We start from the raw sequence: 18973 nt of genomic DNA on the forward strand, positions 1-18973 counted from the left end.
GTTGGAGTGCACTGGCACAGTCTTGGCTCACTGCAACCTCTGCCTCCCAGCCTTAAGTGATCCTCCCACCTCAGCCTCCCAAGTAGCTGGGACTACAAGTGTGTGTTGCTACACCTGGCTAAATTTTTTTGTATTTTTTGTAGAGACAGGGTTTCACCATGTTGCCCAGATTGATCTCGAACTCCTGAGCTCAAGTGATCCACTCACCTTGGCTTCTCAAAGGAATTACATGCATGAGTCACCATGCCTAGCTGACACCACCCATTTTAATAAACTTTCTGTTTGGGGATTCTTTTAAATTTACAGAAAAATAAAAAGATAATCCACAGAATTCCTGGATACCCTCATTTTGTATCACTAAGGTACATCTATCAACACTAAGTAATTGGCATTATTATTAACTAAACTCCATATTTTATTTAGATTTCACCAGTTTTTCCATTAATGTCCTGTTGCTGTTCCAGGGTCCATTCCAGGATATGCATTTAACTGTCATATCTCCCCAGTGATCTGTGACAATTTCTCAAGTCTTGTTTTTCATGACCTTTATAGTCTTAAGAAAGTACCAGCTGGGCGCGGTTCCTCACGCCTGTAATCCCAGCGCTTTGGGAGGCCAAGGCAAGTAGATCACCTGAGGTCAGAGTTAGAGAACAGCCTGGCCAACATAGCAAAATCCCATCTCTACTAAAAACAAAATTAGCTGGGCCTGGTGGTAGATTCCTGTAATCCCAACTTCTCAGGAGGCTGAGGTAGGAGAATTGTTTGAACCCGGGAGGCAGAGGTTGCAGTGTGCCAAGATCGCACCATTGCACTCCAGCCTGGGCAACAGGAGCTAAACTCCATCTCAAAAAAAAAAAAAAGAAAGAAAGAAAGAGTCAGGGCCAGGAGCAATGGCTCATGCCTATAATCTCAGCACCTTAGGAGGCCGCGAAAGGAGGATTGCCTGAGCTCAGGAGTTTGAAACTGGCCTGGGCAACATGGTGAAACCCCATCTCTACAAAAAAATACAAAAATTAGCCAGACATGGTGGCATATGCCTGTAGGCCCAGCTACTTGGGAGGCTAAAGTGGGATGATTGCTTGAGCCAAGGAGGTGGAGGCTGCAGTGAGCTGTATTTGTGCCACTGCATTCCAGCCTGGATAACAAAGTGAGATCCTGTCTCAAAACAAAACAAAACAAAACAAAAAACCTGTCAGGTATCCTGTAGGATATCCCCAGTCTGAGTCTGTCTGATATTTTTCTTGTGATTAGAATGAGCTATTGAGTGCCCTTCTCATCAGATCATACCGATGATTACATGATATCTACATGATATCACTGGCAATTTATAGCTTCATCATTTGGTTAAGGTAGTGTTTGACAGGCTTCTTTGCTATCAAGTTACTGTGTTTCCCATTTGCTACTCTATTCTTTGGCAGTAAGTCTCTAAATCTAGCCTACCCTCAAGATGAGAAATAAACTTCATTTCCTATCGGGAGGAGTATTTACATGTATTATTTGAAATTGTTGTATAAGAAAGATTTGTTGACCAGGCACAGTAGCTCATGTCTGTAATCCCAGCACTTTGGGAGGCAAAGACCTGCTGGAGCTCAAGAGTTTGAGACCAGCCTGGGCAACATGGCAAAACCCAGTCTCTACTAAAAAAATAATTAGCCGGGCATGGTGGCACATGCCTGTAGTCTCAGTTACTAGGGAGGCTTAGGTGGGAGGATTGCTTGAGCCTGGGAGGTCAAGGATGCCGTGAGCCATGATCACGCCACTGCACGCCAGCCTGGGCAACAAAGTGACACCTTGTCTTAAAAATGTGTGTGTGTGTGTGTGTGTGTGTGTGTGTGTGTGTGTGTGTGTGTGAAAAGAGAAAGATTTGTCTCTTCTCTGTGAATTATTTATATCAGTATGGACTCATGTAAAACCCTGATCTAAAACCTGTGTTCTTTCTGCTACACCAGGCAAGAAATGACAAGAACCTATACCAAGGCATTGGTTTCAGGGAAATTTATTTCCAATTTCAGAGATTTTTAAGAGGTAGATTTGATAAGACTGGGTGACTTTGGATGTGAGCAAGTGATGGAGAAGGGAGTGTTTTAAAATGACAGTCAGATTTTGGGTTGAATGGCCGGATATAAAATTTTGGTTAGAAACTTATTTACTAACAAGTAGGAAGTTTGCTTCTGTTTAGCCTGTACGTTGGCCCAGCTTTACCGAGCGCCCTGTTCTCCCAAGTCAGAGGACAGCTTTTCTTTCTGATTGAAGCACCAGGGCCCCCTAGTGGACAGCCCTCTGGGTCCTCTTTCTCATCTGAAGGACTCAAATTTTTTGTTTGGCTTTGGGTTTTTTCCGTTAGTTCATTTGCAAAGCAGAGATACTTGATTCTATTTTCTGTCTGATAGTAAACCCTTCCAATTTCAGAGTTATCAATTCACCCCCATTTGTGATCTCTTCATGTTCAATAAGAGGACAGTTACCCAGTCACAATCACTCCCATGCTGTAGTACTCTAAACCAGAGGGTACTTGATTCTTATTTTTTTAACAGATGTATTCCCCTTCCATCTGGCACCATATTAATATGAATTCTTTGTTTCAGAGCCATCATCAACCACTTTAACCCCAAAATTGAGTCCTACGCTGCTGTGAATCACATATCCCAACTGTCAGAGGAGCAGGTAAGCCACTACTCTCCCAGATGACCTAGTTGAGGCTAGGATCAAGCGGTTACCTTCTCTCTGGTGGCAGGGGGATTTTCTCTGTGACTGAGCTTTTGTGGGGATGACCAGGGCAAGGCTGCTGAGAGGAATTAGTGTGGGATTGGTTAATAGTACTTTTAATACAAAGTGATGCTGTGTGCCTTTGTGCCATCTGAAGGGTTTGTTAATTACAAAGGAGATATGTAGGTGAAAATCTGGTGAATTATTGTTTTAGAGTGAGTGTCATAAGGTATTTTTTAAAAATCTTAGGCAGAGAGTCATTTTGATTTTTGAAAATAAGAAATGAGAACTTAGAAATGGATGAAACTGCCAATTAGAAAAACGCTGAGTTCAGCTTAATTTGAAGCTATTTGGCTCTTTAAAACACGACCCTTGGAACAGATTTTCCTTAGTAATTGAGTTCCCTTTACCTTGAGCAATTATTTCTGAGGAGGTTTTTCTGTGGTATGGACTGAGTTGGAGATGCCGATAGCCTTGTGTGTTTGTTTTCCTTGAATCTGGCCTGATTTCCCCTTCTCCCAGAGCGTCTGCACTCAGCTCTGCATTATATAAAAGTACAGATGAGGCTTAGCATGGCATGGGATTGAACTTGATGTGTCAAAATGAGACTCTTGAGTTTTTTTTAAAAAGCACAAAATAAGACATCCTATTCATGTGGTTCCCTTTCCTTCTCATCCTACTCCCAAATTGGAGAGGCCAGGGTATAGACTCCAGGCCAGTAAGAAAAGCACATGTACCCTGTTCTCCCTTTTTTGCCAGTGCATCTTTGTAACCCGTCTTTGAGCTTCTTGCTGGCAGAGCCAGCTAACCAGCTATGATATGACCATGTGTTTCAATGTTCCTCAAAGCTATTCAGTTCTCCCAGTGAAGCACCAAGCAAACCTTTTTCCTAACAGACAAGCTTCTCAGTATTCCCCACCGGTGGCTCTTTTCTCAGCCAGATGGATAGGACTCTATTAGTCTGTCAGTTTTTCCCTTTGACATATTTGTTCTCTTTTGTGAGGCCAGCTGTGAGAATCCATCCTCACATTTAAACTGCTTTTATAAATGGCCTTCATTTCCTTGATTCCTCTCTGCCTGTGGAGCTATCCTGAGTCCTGTTCTTTGATGCTGTACTGTGAGGTGCTTTGTGATGCTACTGTTTTCTTGTTGGACTCGTTCGTATTAATTTTACTATAACATTTTAATGCAAAATAATTCAACATCTTGAGTTTTATGCAGTAAGAGAAGGGGTGACTTTCCTATCACAGTGTGCTCTGGTTAGTCTAAAAGCTTTTTTTTTTAAATAAAAAAAAATAACATAACATGGTTCCATACAATTTAATAGCCATTTATGTGTTACATATTCTCAGTTGGAAAGAATGTGTGGCATCTGTTTTTTAAATAAAAAAAAAAAAAAGGAAGAGACATTTGCTCTGTCATCCACGTGCAGTATGTGCAGTATTCATCCCCCAGTGGCTTGGGAAGGTCAAGCTGAAATCTTTCTCCAGCAGTAGCTGTCACAGACCAATAATAAAAAATCCTTTCTGGCACACAAGGCAATCTGTGAAAGGATGATTAGCAAGCACGTGTCCTCAGCCTCCTCCAACTTCTTTCAAAGTTAAATGAAATGATGAAAGTGTCTCTCAAAAAGTGCGCACATGCCAGAGATGAAGCGATTTCAGTGGAGAGGAGAATGGGGAAGGGATAGCAAGATTGATTTATTTGGTCAATATATAATTGTATACCGGCTGGGAGCAGTGGCTCACACCTGCAACCCCAGCACTTTAGGAGGCTGAGGTGGGCAGATTGCTTGAGTCCAGGAATTCGAGATCACACTGGGCTACATGGTGAAGTTGTCTCTACAAAAAAAAAAAAGAAAAAGAAAAATTACCCAGACATGGTGGTGCACACCTGTAGTCCCAGCTACTCGGGAGGCTGAGGTGGGAGCTGAGGTGAATCCAGGGAGATTGAGGCTTCAGTGAGCTGTGATCATGCCACTGCATTCCAGCCTGGGTGACAGTGGGACCCTGTCTTAAAATAATAGTAATAATAGTTGTTATTATCATATACCTTCTATAATACAAGTTGTGGTACTAAAGTAGTGGATATCAATAGTGAATAATCTGAGTCATTGCTCACATGGAGTCTTTGTGTACTCATTGCCTCTCTTAACAGTCCTTTTCACTTGGGGGTTTGGAGGAGGGTGATACTATTCTGGGACCTTCTTGAGAACCATCCTCAAAATAGTTGTTGCTTCTCTTCCCCAACTGACTTTGAAGGGTGCTAAATGACAGCGTTACAGTACACTTGGTTTATTCTCAGCACTATCAGATTAGAGGTATTTGACTGCCTTGTTAATCTCCAGCATGTGTTAGAGCACTTCTCTCCCTTCACTTAGGAGCATTAATGTGAATGTCACTTAATGTTAACAGTGTTCATGGCCTCTCAAAGAGCTAGTTTTATGGATTGCAGTAGGGCCCTGCAGTTGTTAGCACCAGACTGAGTAGAGAAAACAGTCAAGAACTTAATCCTCAGTAGATTCTAAAGTACTCCTAAAATAAAACCTAAAGACCATGGATGGGTGTTAACTGGAATTTATAGCACTTAGTAAGTTAGTAGAGAAGACAGGGCTCTTTTCTATGTCTGCCTGCCCAGCTTGCCATTTTCTTCTAGCAAGAAATTTGTGAATTCTTGAATTCTGACAACCCCTAGACACATTCCAGCCTCTGAGGCATTTCAAGGTGATACTTGTAAATCTATTATTGCATATTAAACAAAGCCAAGCCTTTCACATTGGCATTTCTTTTCAGACATCCAGAAGGTAAATGACATTTTTCTGTTAATTGCCATTGGCTTCATGGAGGGCAAAACTTTTTAATCAGTTAATACCCTCAATGTGACTGAATGATCATACATTGTTTTGTTTTTGTTTTTGAGATAGAGTCTCACTCTGTCCCCCAGGTTGGAGTGCAGTGGTGCTATCTTGGCTCACTGTAGCCTCTGTCTCTAGGGTTCAAGCAATTCTCCTGCCTCAGCCTCCTAAGTAGATGAGATTACAGGCACACGATACCATGTCCAGCTGGTTTTTGTATTTTTGTGGGTTTTTTTTTTTTTTTTTTTTTTTCTGAGAAGGAGTCTCGTTCTGTCACCCAGGCTGGAGTGCAGTGGTGTGATCTCGGCTCACTGCAACCTCCGCCTCCTGGGTTCAAACAGTTCTCTGCCTCAGTCCCTCAAGTAGCTGGGATTACAGGCGTGAGCCACCACACCTGGCATTTTTTGTATTTTTAAGTAGGGTTTTGCCATGTTTGCCAGGCTGGTCTCGAACTCCTGACCTCAAATGAGCCACTTGCTTCAGCCTCCCAGAGTGCTGGGATTACAGGCATCAGCCTCTTTACCTGGCCTGGTCACACATTTTTTAATGTAATAAACTGCATGCATTTTTATGGTATATATGCAGATATGTATTTGGGGTTAATTTTTTCATTTTTACCTCTTTTTAATATATGGCAGAATACATGTAACATAAAATTTACCATTTTAACTCCCCCCTGCCTTTTTTGAGATAGAGTCTTGCTCTTGTTGCCCAGGCTGGAGTGCAATGGCTTGATCTTGGCTCACTGCAACCTCCACCTCTCGGGTTCAAGTGATTCTCCTGCCTCAGTCTCCCAAGTAGCTGGGATTACAGGCATGCACCACCATGCTCAGCTAATTTTTTGTATTTTTTAGTAAAGACGAGGTTTCACCATGTTGGCCAGGCTGGTCTTGAACTCCTGACTTCAGGTGACTCACCTGTCTTGGACTTCCAACGTGCTGGGATTACAGGCGTGATCCACGGTACCCCACCCATTTTAACCCTTTTTAAGTGTACAGTTCAGTGGCATTAAATACATTCACATTGTTGTGCAACCATCTCTGCTCTCCATCTCTTCAGGGCTTTTTCATCATTTCTTACTGAAACCATTAAACAATAACTCCCCATGTCTCCTACCCTGAGCCCCTGGTAACCACTGTTCTACTCTGTCTCTATGAATTTGACTATTCTAGGTACTTTAATGGAATCATACAGTATTTGGACTTCTGTGACTAGCTTATTTCACTTAGCATTATGTATTTAAGGTTCATCCATATTGTACCATGTATCAGAATTTTGTTCCTTTTTAAGGCTGAATAATATTCCATTGCATTTATACACATTTTGTTTATTCATCCATTGGTGGACATTTGGGTTGTCTCCACCCTCGGCTATTATGAATAATGTTGCTCTTGAACATTGATGTACAGCTATGTGTTGGAGTCCCTGCTTTCAATTCTTTTGTGTATATGCTCAGAGTGGAATTAGTAGATCACAGGATAATTCTATGTTTAACATTTTGAGTAACTGCCAGAGTTGTACCATTTTACATCCCAATTTCTCCACATCCTTGCCAACACTTTTGTTGTGTTTTGTTTTGTTTATAATAGCCATCCTAATGGGTATGACGTGGTATCTCATTGTGGTTTTGATATGCATTTATCTAATGATACATTGCGCATCTTTTCATGTACATATTAGCCATTTGTATATCATCTTTGAAATGCCTTTTCAAGTCCTTTGCACATTTTTAAATTGGAGAATTTGTTTTTTGTTTTTTTGTTGTTGTTGACTGTTAGGAATTCTTTATTCTGGTTATTAATTCATCAGTAGATATCTGATCTGCATATATTCTGTTCCATTCTGTGGTTTGTCTTTTTACTCTTGATAGTGCCCTTTACACATAGGACTTTTAAAACTTTGGTGAAGTCCAATTTATCGGTTTTTTGTTGTTGTTGCCGTTGTTGCCTGTGCTTTTGGTGTCTAATCCAAGAAGTATAAGAAGTTATTACCAAGTCTGATGTCGTGAAGCTTTTGCCCTATGTTTTCTTCTAAGACTTTAGTTTTAGCTCTTTTATGTTTAGATCTTTAATCCATTTTGAGCTAATTTGTATATATGACATTAGGTAAGGGCATTTTGACCTCTTTTTGTATTTAACATATCTTTATGAATAAAGATTATGGAGAAGATACAGTTTCCTTTCCTAAGAGCTATGAAACTACTTCCAGTTTATTCCCTACTGGATTTGGCTTATTTCTAGGATGCCTTTCAAAATGGTCCTTCAGGCCTCTTGCCTACCCTCAACTGAGATTTAGTTCCTTTCCCTCTCCAGTGCGACTTGTTAGTAAGCATCCATCCCTACCTGGTAGAATCATTTGATATGTCCAGGAAAATTGATCATCAAGGAATAAGGATTCCCAAAAAGATGAAACTAAGGGGTCAGACTGGAAGATTTAGAATGCATAGCAGCTTAAGTGGTTTCTGATGTTAGGAACTTTGAGTCTACTTATTTTCTTTCCATTTCTAAAGATTCTTTCTACTTTCTTTTGCTTCCAGTTGTGTTCATCTCCTCTACCTCTTGTCTCTTTTAAAGAGGACCACAAATAATGCAACCTGAGCACATCAGTCACCCTTGTAATCCTTCTGAAATTCTGGTCTTCAGCTTGTCCCTCGAAGTGGCCTGCACCCTAATTTTCTTTTTTATTTGTTTGGAGAGAGACAGAGAGAGAGAGAGAGAGAGAGAGAGAGAGTGAGAGAGAGAGAGAAGAGTGTGTGTGTGTATGTGTGTGTGTGTGTGTGATCTCTCACTCTGTTGCCCAGACTGGAGTGCAGTGACATGATCATAACTCACTACAGCCTCAACTTCCTGGGTTCAAGTGATCCTCCCACCTTATCCTCCGGAGTAACTAGGTCTACAGGTGCATGCTATCTTGCCTGGCTAATTTAGAAAAGTTTTTTGCAGAGATGGAGTCTCACTATGTTGTCCAGGCTAGTCTTGAACTCCTGGGCCAGAATGATCTACCCACCTTTGCCTCCCAGAGTGCTGGGATTATAGGCATGAACACTAGGCTACACTCTGATTTTCATTCCCCTAGGAGGATAGTTGTCATACAACCTGTGTTGCTTAGATAAATCCCAATGACCATTTTGCTGCGATGGAGGAACTCTCCAGGGAGTTCTTCTGCCTATTCTGTCCTATCCAACACTCTTAGATGCTCCCTCTCCTCTCCTCTTACTTTTATTTTATTATTTTTTTTTAGAGAAAAGGTCCAAGAATAAATCAACTTTAGAGTTAGTACACACCCTGAAATTACGCATATTCTTTTTTTTATTTTTCTTTTTTTATTTTCCTTGAAGAGGGTCCATCTTTCCTAAGATTCTCAACCAGTCTTTGACTTCCCTTTTACAACATTTTAAGAATCACTAGCTTAGCTGCTTTGGAAAGTACCTCATACATAGGCCAGGTGTGGTAGCTCACGCCTGTAATTCCAGCACTTTGGGAAGCCAAGGTGGACAGATCACAAGGTCAGGAGTTCGAGACCAACCTGGCCAACATGGTGAAACCCTGTCTCTATTAAAAATAAAAAAATTGGCCAGGCATGGTGGCACATGCTTGTAATCCCAGCTACTCGGAAGCCTGAGGCAGGAGAATTGCTTGAACTGAGAGGCAGAGGTTCCAGTGAGCTGAGATTGCGCCACTGCACTCCAATCTGGTTGACAGAGCAAGACTCCATCTCGGGGGTGGGGGAAGGTACCTCATACTTTTCTTTCCTCCAAAGCCATCGGACCTTTGTAAATGCTCGTTGTGGATCTTGAGCTCCTTTTAGGCTATTCACTGTTTGGTTTGATTTACAAATGCTATGACACGGTGATTTATATCTGCTCTAATTTAGATATAATAGGCAAGAGAGGGCTTCATAGCAGACCTTTTACAGAAGATTCTCTAGAGCCCTGTATATCTAGCAAACATAGTGGCAATTTAGGGTTCAAAGCAAAACCTTCTTTGAATACCTTATTCCTTAAGCTTTCAGTCACATTCATGACCAATTTTATGCCTTTGAAATATCCCACTGGAAAGCAAGTAAATTATTAGCCCGTTCTTGCTTTCTTCAACCTTCATTCATCTATCAGTATCTTGGTATTTAGTGCGTGCTCTATGCCTCAGAGTGTCTTAGGCACTTGAGGGGTACAAAAGGGCTTTTGCTATCAGACAATGGAATAGTGCAAGCGATGGTTTAAGGCAACTTGTTATTGTCAGCCTACCAGTAAGTAGTAGCAACAGGATCTGTTCCTATTAGAGAAAGATCTCTGCAGAAGATCAGAAAAGTGGTCAGAAAAGGCCATACAGAAAAGAAAAGAATTGAGTTTGGCCTTGAAAGAGAAAGGGTAGGAATTGGATAAATGAACAGGCATAAATTGTAAAATGTACTCAAAACCAGGATCTGAAAAGGACAGAAAGAATAGCTAATAGTTCTAGCAAGTCATGTCCTTGGGTCACAGAATACCCAGAGGTTGGATGATTTAAAATGTAAGTCAGTCATTTAATCACAGCCTTCATAATCCCTAATGGAGTGACTCTCATCCCTGTCCTAATTGTACTGCCTTTGATTCAATTCACAAGCATTTATTAGGGGCCTAGTATGAGCCAGCCTCAATGCTAGACATGTGATGAGGCCTACTGGGCAAATCTATGTTTTTTTAAAATTGTGGTTAAAAGAACCCACATCTATCAATACTTACTATTTGAATCATGTTAAATGTATGGTATAGTACACTTAACAATACATCCATTGTTGTGCCACAGATCTCTAGAACTTTTTCATCTGGTGAATTGAACAACTTCCCAACCTCCAGCTGCCTTGGTAACCACCAGCCTGCTTTCTGGGTGTGTGTGTGTGTGTGTGTGTGTGTGTGTGTGCACGCTTCTTTCTTTCTTTCTGTTTTTAAGAGTAGGCAAACTGAAGTTGGTGTTCTTTTCAACCAAGTGGCCCAGGAGCTTGCTAAAAATCTCTCTATATACGGATTTAGGAATTTTCTGGGAAGAGCAGAAAGGTGTTCTGCTGGTACACCCATATGTCACAGGGCTGTAGGATGGTGTGACCAGATTCCTAAGTTCAAGTCCCCACTCTCACTAGGGCTTTGGATTTTGAATTCAGAGGAGTCCTGTATAATGTTGTATATTATAAGATATATCTTCAAAAGTGTAATGACAAAAGAGGTTATACATTTGTGGGAGTAGGTTAAAGAAAATTAAGGAAATAACCAATGCTTTATATCTGAATGAGTGAAGGTTATGTTGGAAGCTGCTAAGTATTTTCTTATTTCCATCTATTGCTAAACCTTTTTTGTTTTCTCCTGATCCTAAGAGTCATTACAAATAACTGCTAGCTCTTTAGAAATACAAATGATGCCTGGCATTATTTTCCCAGAGAGCATTGAAGCACTCGTAAGAGGAGAACCCCAGTTTGTAGGGAGCAACATTGTTAGGAGTCCTGGGTAGCATCCATTACATGAGAACATCTAGGAGAGGAACAGAAAGATCTTGGGGAAAGGGCCAGAGAACACAAAGACTTAGGAGGAAAATGGAGCCTGATACTTCAGCTTGAGAGTCGTTGTCCTTGGTGTACTAGTAAATGTTTAACAATTGCTGGGAGGCCAGGAGCTGTGGAGCTGTGAGTGGTGAGGGCAGGGCTGATTTGTAGTGTTTGGTGTGAATGCTCCCACCATGGCTACTAATATGAAGCCAGCTGGCTCTCACCATTTTTGAAATTTAACAGTCAACTCTCATAAGCCAAGCCTCTGTATGAGCCATCTCTAGCACACCACGGGTTGTTGAAGAAGACTGAGAGAAGGGGGCTGTAAATCTGTGTGCAGGGTTTTCTGAGCAGGAGTGAATGTGACCCACTTTCCCCATGGAAGTCCCCTAAATGAAAGTTTTCCTCAGGGAAGCTTTGGATCTCAAATAGGGTAATTGAGGCCTCTCTAAGGAGCCTACTCTGAGAACTCCTGTGATGTTTCCTCATCTTAGAACCGGACCCGAACCAACTCACAAGGCAGCCTTGGCAGAGACATGTTGGAGAGCTGAGATGTAAGACTCCCACGACAGCCGTAACTCAGTTTTTTCTGCTTGGCATCATGTTTTTCTACAACAGCCTGTAGTCTTTCACTGCCTCCCTGTAGCCATGAATGATGGTTCCTGTGGGAACTCTCACCAAGTGTGAGCATGTGATACCAGCCCTGGCCATCTGACCCCTACTTCTTTGTTGTCTTTGTATAAATTCTGGCATTTCAGTTGACCTGTTTAGCAGAAAAATGTTTGATATGAGTAGTTCACCGGATTCACTACTGCCAGAAAGACACGTCAGAAGTGGGAATGGGGAGGGGTTTTACAAGCTGCTTATCCTCGGTAATCATCTTTATGTTATATAGGGCATCTTGAGAAGGCCCACATAAGAGAGTCAGCTGAACGGTGATGTGCTGCTAGGATGACCACCGTCTTCCCTGGACCAGGAGATAAGCTGCACTGCCAGAGACCCTAGATAGGAGAGAAAGTGTTTCAGATTTAAAATATATGCAAATAGATCAAAGGAAAGGGACAGCTAGTAGTTTTTAGGCTGCATACTTTTGTATGGGTTATTTACTTAATTCTTATGTCAATTATTTGGGGTAGGTATAGTTATCATTTTATAGATGAGGACACTAAAGAAACTATTTGTTCAGGGTCACACAGCTATTAGTGGTAAAGCCATAAAGTGAACCTAGGTCTGTCTTACTCCAAAGCCTGAGCTTTTTCAGTTTTATCAGGCTGGAGCATATGTGTCAACCTGAGTGTGTCAGATATTCCGAAGGAAAAGGTATAGGAAGGTAGAGAGTGAAGATAATGGCTTATTCCTGGGGAATAGGGAAAGGTCCTAGATTGGGAAGGGCCCATTCAGTTGAGGACAAAAAGCACTGACGATGGTTCTGGGGACTGTGCCTGCCAGTCAGGCAGAAATGTGTAATTAGAGGATCCTGGCATAGTATGATAACTTTATAAATGAGAGAAGAGACCCTTTATTCTAATCAGGTGTCTCAGAAAGGTCCCTATGAGAAATAAAGCTTCTTCTACACACTGAAGGGACATGATGACTTAAAGAAATTTAAAAAAAAATTTTTTTTAGAGACAAGGTCTTGTTCTGTCGTCCAGGCTAGAGTGCCGTGACGCCATTATAGCTTCGGCAGCCTCCAACTCCTGGGCTCCAGCCTCTCAATCCTCCTGCCACAGCCTCTCAATATGCTGGGATTACAAGCATGAGCCACCATACCCAGCCAGCTTTTCCTTTTTTCTTTTTCTTGTTTTGTTTTGCCTTTTTTTTTAAGAGATGCTGTTTCTCTCAGTTACCCAGATGGAGTGCAGTGGCACAATTCTAGCTCACTGCAACCTTGAGCTCCAGGACTCAAGCAGTCCTCCTGCCTCAGCCTCTTGAGTAGCTAGGACTACAGGCATGTGCTACCACGTCTGGCTTTTTTTGTTTTTGTTTGTGGTAGACATGGGGTCTCACTCACTATGTTGCCCACGCTAGGCTGGCCTCAAACTTTTGGCCTGAAGCAATTATCTTGCTTTGACTCTGCCAAAGCACTGGGATTACAGGCGTGACTCTGCCAAAGCACTGGGATTAAAAGCACAATATCCTACCTAAGATATTTTTATTTATTTTAGTAGATAATATATGGTTCAAGATCTAAAAGGTAGACACAGAATTTTTTTTTTTTTTAAACAGAGTCTCACTCTGTCACCCAGGCTAGAGGGCAGTGGCATGATCTCAGCTCACTGCACCTCTGCCTCCTGGGTTCAAGCAATTCTCCTGCCTCAGCCTCCTGAATAGTTGGGATTGCAGGTGCATGCCACCACACCCTGCTAATTTTTGTATTTTTAGTAGAGACATGTTGGCCAAGCTAGTCTCTAATTTCTGACTTTGAATGACCCACCCATCTTGGCCTCCCAAAGTGCTGCAATTACAGGCATGAGCCACCATGCCCAGCCAGCACAGTGAATTTTAATTGTTTTTAAAATAGTGGTTCCATTTTGTTAATAGAAAAAAAAAGTCTAAAAATTAATGTCCCATAGCCAAGCTGGATGAATGCAGAGGTCACTGGCAGAGAACAGCTCGGCTTATTATTCATCTCTATTACTGTCAGCATTTTCTCCAGTTAGGTATGAATTTTGAAATGATTGTCATATAAACTTCTAGTCTTTCTTAGTCAAGCAACTATGAAGCTTCATTGGCAGTAGGTAGAAGAAATTGTGATGGAGATAGTAGGAATTCTAGTAATTGTCAGCCTTAAAAAAACATTTGGGGGTAGGGGCTGGGAGAAAAGAAATATATATATATATATGTATATATATATTTTTTTTTTGAGATGGAGTCTCCCTCTATTGCCCAGGCTGGAGTGCAGTGGTGCAGTCTCGGCTCACTGCAACCTCTGCCTCCCGGGTTCAAGCGATATACTTGCCTCAGCCTCCTGAGTACCTGAGATTACAGGCACCTGCCACCACGCCCTGCTAATTTTCGTATTTTTAGTAGAGACAGGGTTTCACCATATTGGCCAGGCTGATCTCGACCTCCTGACCTTGTGATCCACCCGCCTCAGCCTCCCAAAGTGCTGAGATTACAGGCGTAAGCTGTGCCAGGCCAGAAGAGAAGTTTTATTGTGATATTTGTGTATCATGTTTCCCTCAGCCCCATTAGTGTGATTGGATGCCTTCCTTGTGCAAGGTAAGAAACTGGGTGTGTTGGATCTGTAATTAGTTTAAAAAGAAAAAAAGCTTCACAAGGGGTGTCTAGGGCTTCAAACAAATAAAGTCAGGGAGGTGGGGGTGACTGCCTAGGGAAATTAAAGAAAGTCATGTCACCACTCCTTTAACCAACTGATGGCCTCTCACTAATCACCCACTGAGGTTCATTATCTGGTTCACCTTGCTGAAGGGCAGAATTAGCCTGTCAGATCAATAAATTTCAGGGCAGTATAGAGCTCTTTGGTAGCAGGCTTGAAAGGCACAGATGGACTGGGAGAACAGGCAAGCTTAAATTTGGTCTGAAATTGGGTTTGGTCCTCAAGTATAGGAACTGGAAATAGAAAGGAGGGAAAACCCTTCTGCCTATTATACACAGGGTGGCTGTATAGAGGGAACAGTTACCTTTTAAAAGGCAGAACAACTTTCTGTAATCTAAGAGATTTATGTCTACCTTTTGGATCACTGTTTCCAAATAATTATATTGAGTGATTGTCCCCTGGAGAGAGATTCAGATTATCTTGGATAGAAAGTCACTATAAGTACCCGGTGAAGGAAGGGATGCTCACTTGATGAAGTCTGTGGTTTTGTTACAGGTGTCTACTCTAGTTCCTGTGCTTTTGGCTGTTTGTTTGTTTGTTTTCCTCAGTCACTTTGGGCTACTAAAATGTTGAAACGAAGAACCAATTCTTGCCTCCAAAGGAAGCGCTCAGGACCTGCTTTGGTCTAATAATTCTCAGCTTTTAAGTGTCTTTAGTGCACCAAGGCAGAGAAGGGTTGCCCTGGCTTAATGTTCCCCAGATTTATTCTCTTCCATGCACAAGTACAGACTGTGTACTCTATGCCAAGCCAGGGGCTACAGAAATGCAAAAACCATATCTGCCCTTGAGGCCTTCAATGGAATATGTATCAGGATCACTACTTTCTTTTTAGAATTTTGCCTGTGCTCTCCTTAGACCTCTCTCAGCTGATGTATATGAATGGAGTCTTCACAGCAGCCCCACTTTACCCTTTGTAAGCCTAGGAAGGACAGATAAACCTCCCTGTTCTCCTTGAACCCCCAGTGAAATTTTGTTTCCTTACAGATCCATAAACTATTGGCTGATGACCCTTACTCAGCATGAGTTGCCACAAGGAGAGCCATGTTCGTCTAGTATCTTTTATTCTTGCTTCAGTTTCATAAAAAGGCCAAAGCAGACCCCTCATTAGGTGTCCTTAGTAGTGGCAGGACCCCAGCAGTTCCTCAGCTTAGTAAATGATTGAGTTTGTCAGAAACCCTAGGTATTTACATCCACTAAAAAACCTTTCTATAGCTAGTCCCCAACTGAGAATAGTTCCAGGCACTGTTGTTTGCTATCTGGAGTCAATTTAATTTGTCAGGGAGGATTGTGGAGTTGTTCATGGGTGGCGGGGAAAAGCACAATGGGAGGAATCATTAGCATTGTTGAAGTACTAACTCCTAGCTTAGAGTTACTTACATATCCGTTTGAATCATTCTTGCCCCAATGCAAAATGGTGTATTAAGACCAAAAATGACACAAGCTTACTGCCCATGGCCATACATCTTTTTTTGACTAGTCCTGATTTTCTGGTCTTTTAAATGTAACTTTATTGAGGTATAATTAACATATAATAAAAATGTTTATGTAAGCACCCCCACAATCAAGATGTAGAACATTTCTAATACCCAAAAATGTTCTCTTATACCACTTTGCAGTCAGTCCTCACCCCACGTCTGGGCCCTAGGCAACTGCTATATGACCATTTTCATTATAGAGTAGACAGGTCTATACAAAATTTAAAATTTTATATAAATAAACTCATACAATATGTACTTTTTAATGTCTTCTTTCTGAGATTTGTACACATTGTGACACTCCTTGGGTGCTGATTCAAGAGATATGAAAATATATGTCCACCCAAAGATCTGTACACAGATGTTCATAGCAGCCTTATTTAGGAAGACCAAAAACTAGAAACAACCTAAATGTCCATCAGCAGTTGAATAGATAAACAAAGTGTGATTCATTCATACCGTGCAATATTATTCAGCCATAAAAAAGGAACAAAGTACTAATATGTGTTACAACATGGATGACTCTTGAAAACATTATGATAAGTGAAAGAAACAAGTCACAAAAGACCACATATTGTGTGATTTCTTTTATTTGAAATGCACAGAAAATCCATAGAAACAAAAAGTGGATTAGTGGTTGCTTTGGCTGGGGCTGGAGAACAGGGTAGGAGGGATTGGTAATTATTATGGGATTTATTTTTGGGTTGATAAAAGTGTTTTAAACTTAGATCATGGTGATAATTGCACAACTCTGTGAATATACTAAAATAACTGAATTGTACACTTTAAATTTGAATGAATTTTATGGTATACAAACTATATCTCAGTAAATATGTTGAAAGAAAAAAACTGCCACACTGTTTTCAAAAGTGGTTGTACCATTTCTTATTCCAAACAACATACAAAAGTTCCAACTATACCATGTCCTTGCCACACTAGGAATCATGAGTCTTTTAATTTTAGCCATTCTTTTGGGTATGCAGCATACTTATTACAGCTTTTATTCTTCTTTTTTGAGATGGAGTCTTGCTGTGTTGCCCAGGCTGGAGTGAAGTCGCATGATCTCAGCTCACTGCAACCTCCACCTCCTGGGTTTAAGCGATTTTCCTGCCTCAGCCTCCTGAGTAGCTGGGATTAGAGGCACACACCACCACACCTGGTTAATTTTTGTATTTTTTTTCTCTTTTTGAGACAGAGTCTTTCTCTGCCACCCAGGCTGGAGTGCAGTGGTGTGATCTCAGCTCACTGCAACCTCTGCCTCCCGGGTTCATGCAATTCTCCTCCCTCGGCCTCCTGAGTAGCTGGGATTACAGGCACACACCACCACACCTGGCTAATTTTTGTTTATTTAGTAGAGACGGGTTTCAACATGTTGGCCAAGCTGGTCTTGAACTCCTGACCTCAGGTGATACGCCCACCCTGGCCTCCCTAAGTGCTGGGACTACAGGCGTGAGCCACCGTGCCCTGCCAATTTTTGTTATTTTTAATAGAGACAGGGTTTCAGCATGTTGGCCAGGCTGGTCTCGAACTCCTGACCTCAGGTGATCCACCCGCCTCGGCCTCCCAAAGTGCTGGGATTACAGGCATGAGCCATGACGCCTAGCCACTTATTGTGGTTTTTAAATATTATTAGTTTTAATTTGCATGATGACTAGAGCAGCCTTTTAAAAAATCATTTTATTTTTTGAGATGGAGTCTTACTCTTTACCCCAGGCTGGAGTGCAGTGGCGCAATCTTAGCTTAGTGCAACCTCTGCCTCCCAGGTTCAAGTAATTCTCCTGCCTCAGTCTCCCAAGTAGCTGGGACTACAGGCGTGTGCCACCATGCCTGGCTAATTTTTGTATTTTTAGTAGAGACAGGGTTTCGCCATATTGGTCAGGGTAGTCTTGAACTCCTGACCTCAGGTGATCCACCTGCCTCTGCCTCCCAAAGTGCTGGGATTACAGGCCTGAGCCACTGTGCCCGGCTAGAGCAGCTTTTTATGTGAACATTATATATCTTCTTTTGTGAAGTGTCCATGTCATTTACCTATTTTTAAAATTTGGTTTTTCTTTTCTTAAATTGTATTATTTATGAGTTTTTATATATTTTTGATGCAGGTTCTTTGTCACACACACACACACACATACACACACACAGAGTAAATATTTTCTCTCCGTCAGTAGGTCGCCCTTTTTCTTTGCATATTCTCAGTGATGTCTTTCAAAGACTAGATATTTTTAAGATCAATTTTAACTTAATTAGATATTCATGAAGATTAATTTACTTTTTAAAGGAGTCATGCTTTTGTGTTTTATTTAGTAAATCTCTGCATACTCCTGGTTGTAAAAATGCTCATTGTATTTTCTTTTTTTTTTTTTTGAGACAGAGTCTTGCTCTTTCACCCTGGCTGGAGTGCAGTGGCACATTTGGGCTCACTGCAGTCTCCACCTCTCAGGTTCAAGTGATTCTTATGCTTCAGCCTCCTGAGCAGCTGGGATTACAAACATGCACTACCACACCCAGCTAATTTTTGTATATTCAGTAGAAACGGGGTTTCACCATGTTGGCCAGGCTGGTCTTGAACTCTGGCCTCAAGTGATCTACCTGCTTTGGCCTCCCAAAGTGTGGGATTATAAGCATGAGCCACTGCACCCGACCTCATTGTATTTTTATTTTCTTCCATAAGTTTTGTAATTCTGGCTTTTACATTTAGTTATATGATTCAGTTTCAAGTGAATTTTTTTTTATAGTGTGTGGTGAATGTTCATTCCCTTCCAAATATTTAGTTATATTGCCATTTGTTGAAAAGACTACTCTTTCTTCATTGAAATACCTTGGCCATTGGTTAAATAAAAAATCAATTGAACATGTATGTATGGTTCATATCTGGACCATCAGTTCTGTTCCACTGGTCTGTATGTCCAAATTTATGGTCTACAGTGTCTGGATATTATAGATCTGTAATAAATCTTGAAATCAGCCAACTCGCCGGGCGCGGTGGCTCAAGCCTGTAATCCCAGCACTTTGGGAGGCTGAGGCGGGTGGATCACGAGGTCAAGAGATCGAGATCATCCTGGTCAACATGGTGAAACCCCGTCTCTA

At 41.5% G+C, this 18973-nt stretch overlaps 1 protein-coding gene across 1 annotated transcript in view; it reads left to right on the forward strand.

Moving 5' to 3' along the window:
* The window catches only part of ARMH3 (armadillo like helical domain containing 3), a 195356-nt gene that overhangs the window by 145237 nt on the left and 31146 nt on the right, over window positions 1-18973 (forward strand). Inside the window, exon 23 of the mRNA XM_037739562.1 lies at window positions 2586-2664. Within this exon, the coding sequence (XP_037595490.1) occupies window positions 2586-2664 (79 nt within the window). The remainder of the gene's footprint in view (window positions 1-2585; window positions 2665-18973) is intronic.

Source organism: Cebus imitator, unplaced genomic scaffold, assembly GCF_001604975.1.
Source record: "Cebus imitator isolate Cc_AM_T3 unplaced genomic scaffold, Cebus_imitator-1.0 Scaffold71, whole genome shotgun sequence".
NCBI classification, from domain to species: domain Eukaryota; kingdom Metazoa; phylum Chordata; class Mammalia; order Primates; family Cebidae; genus Cebus; species Cebus imitator.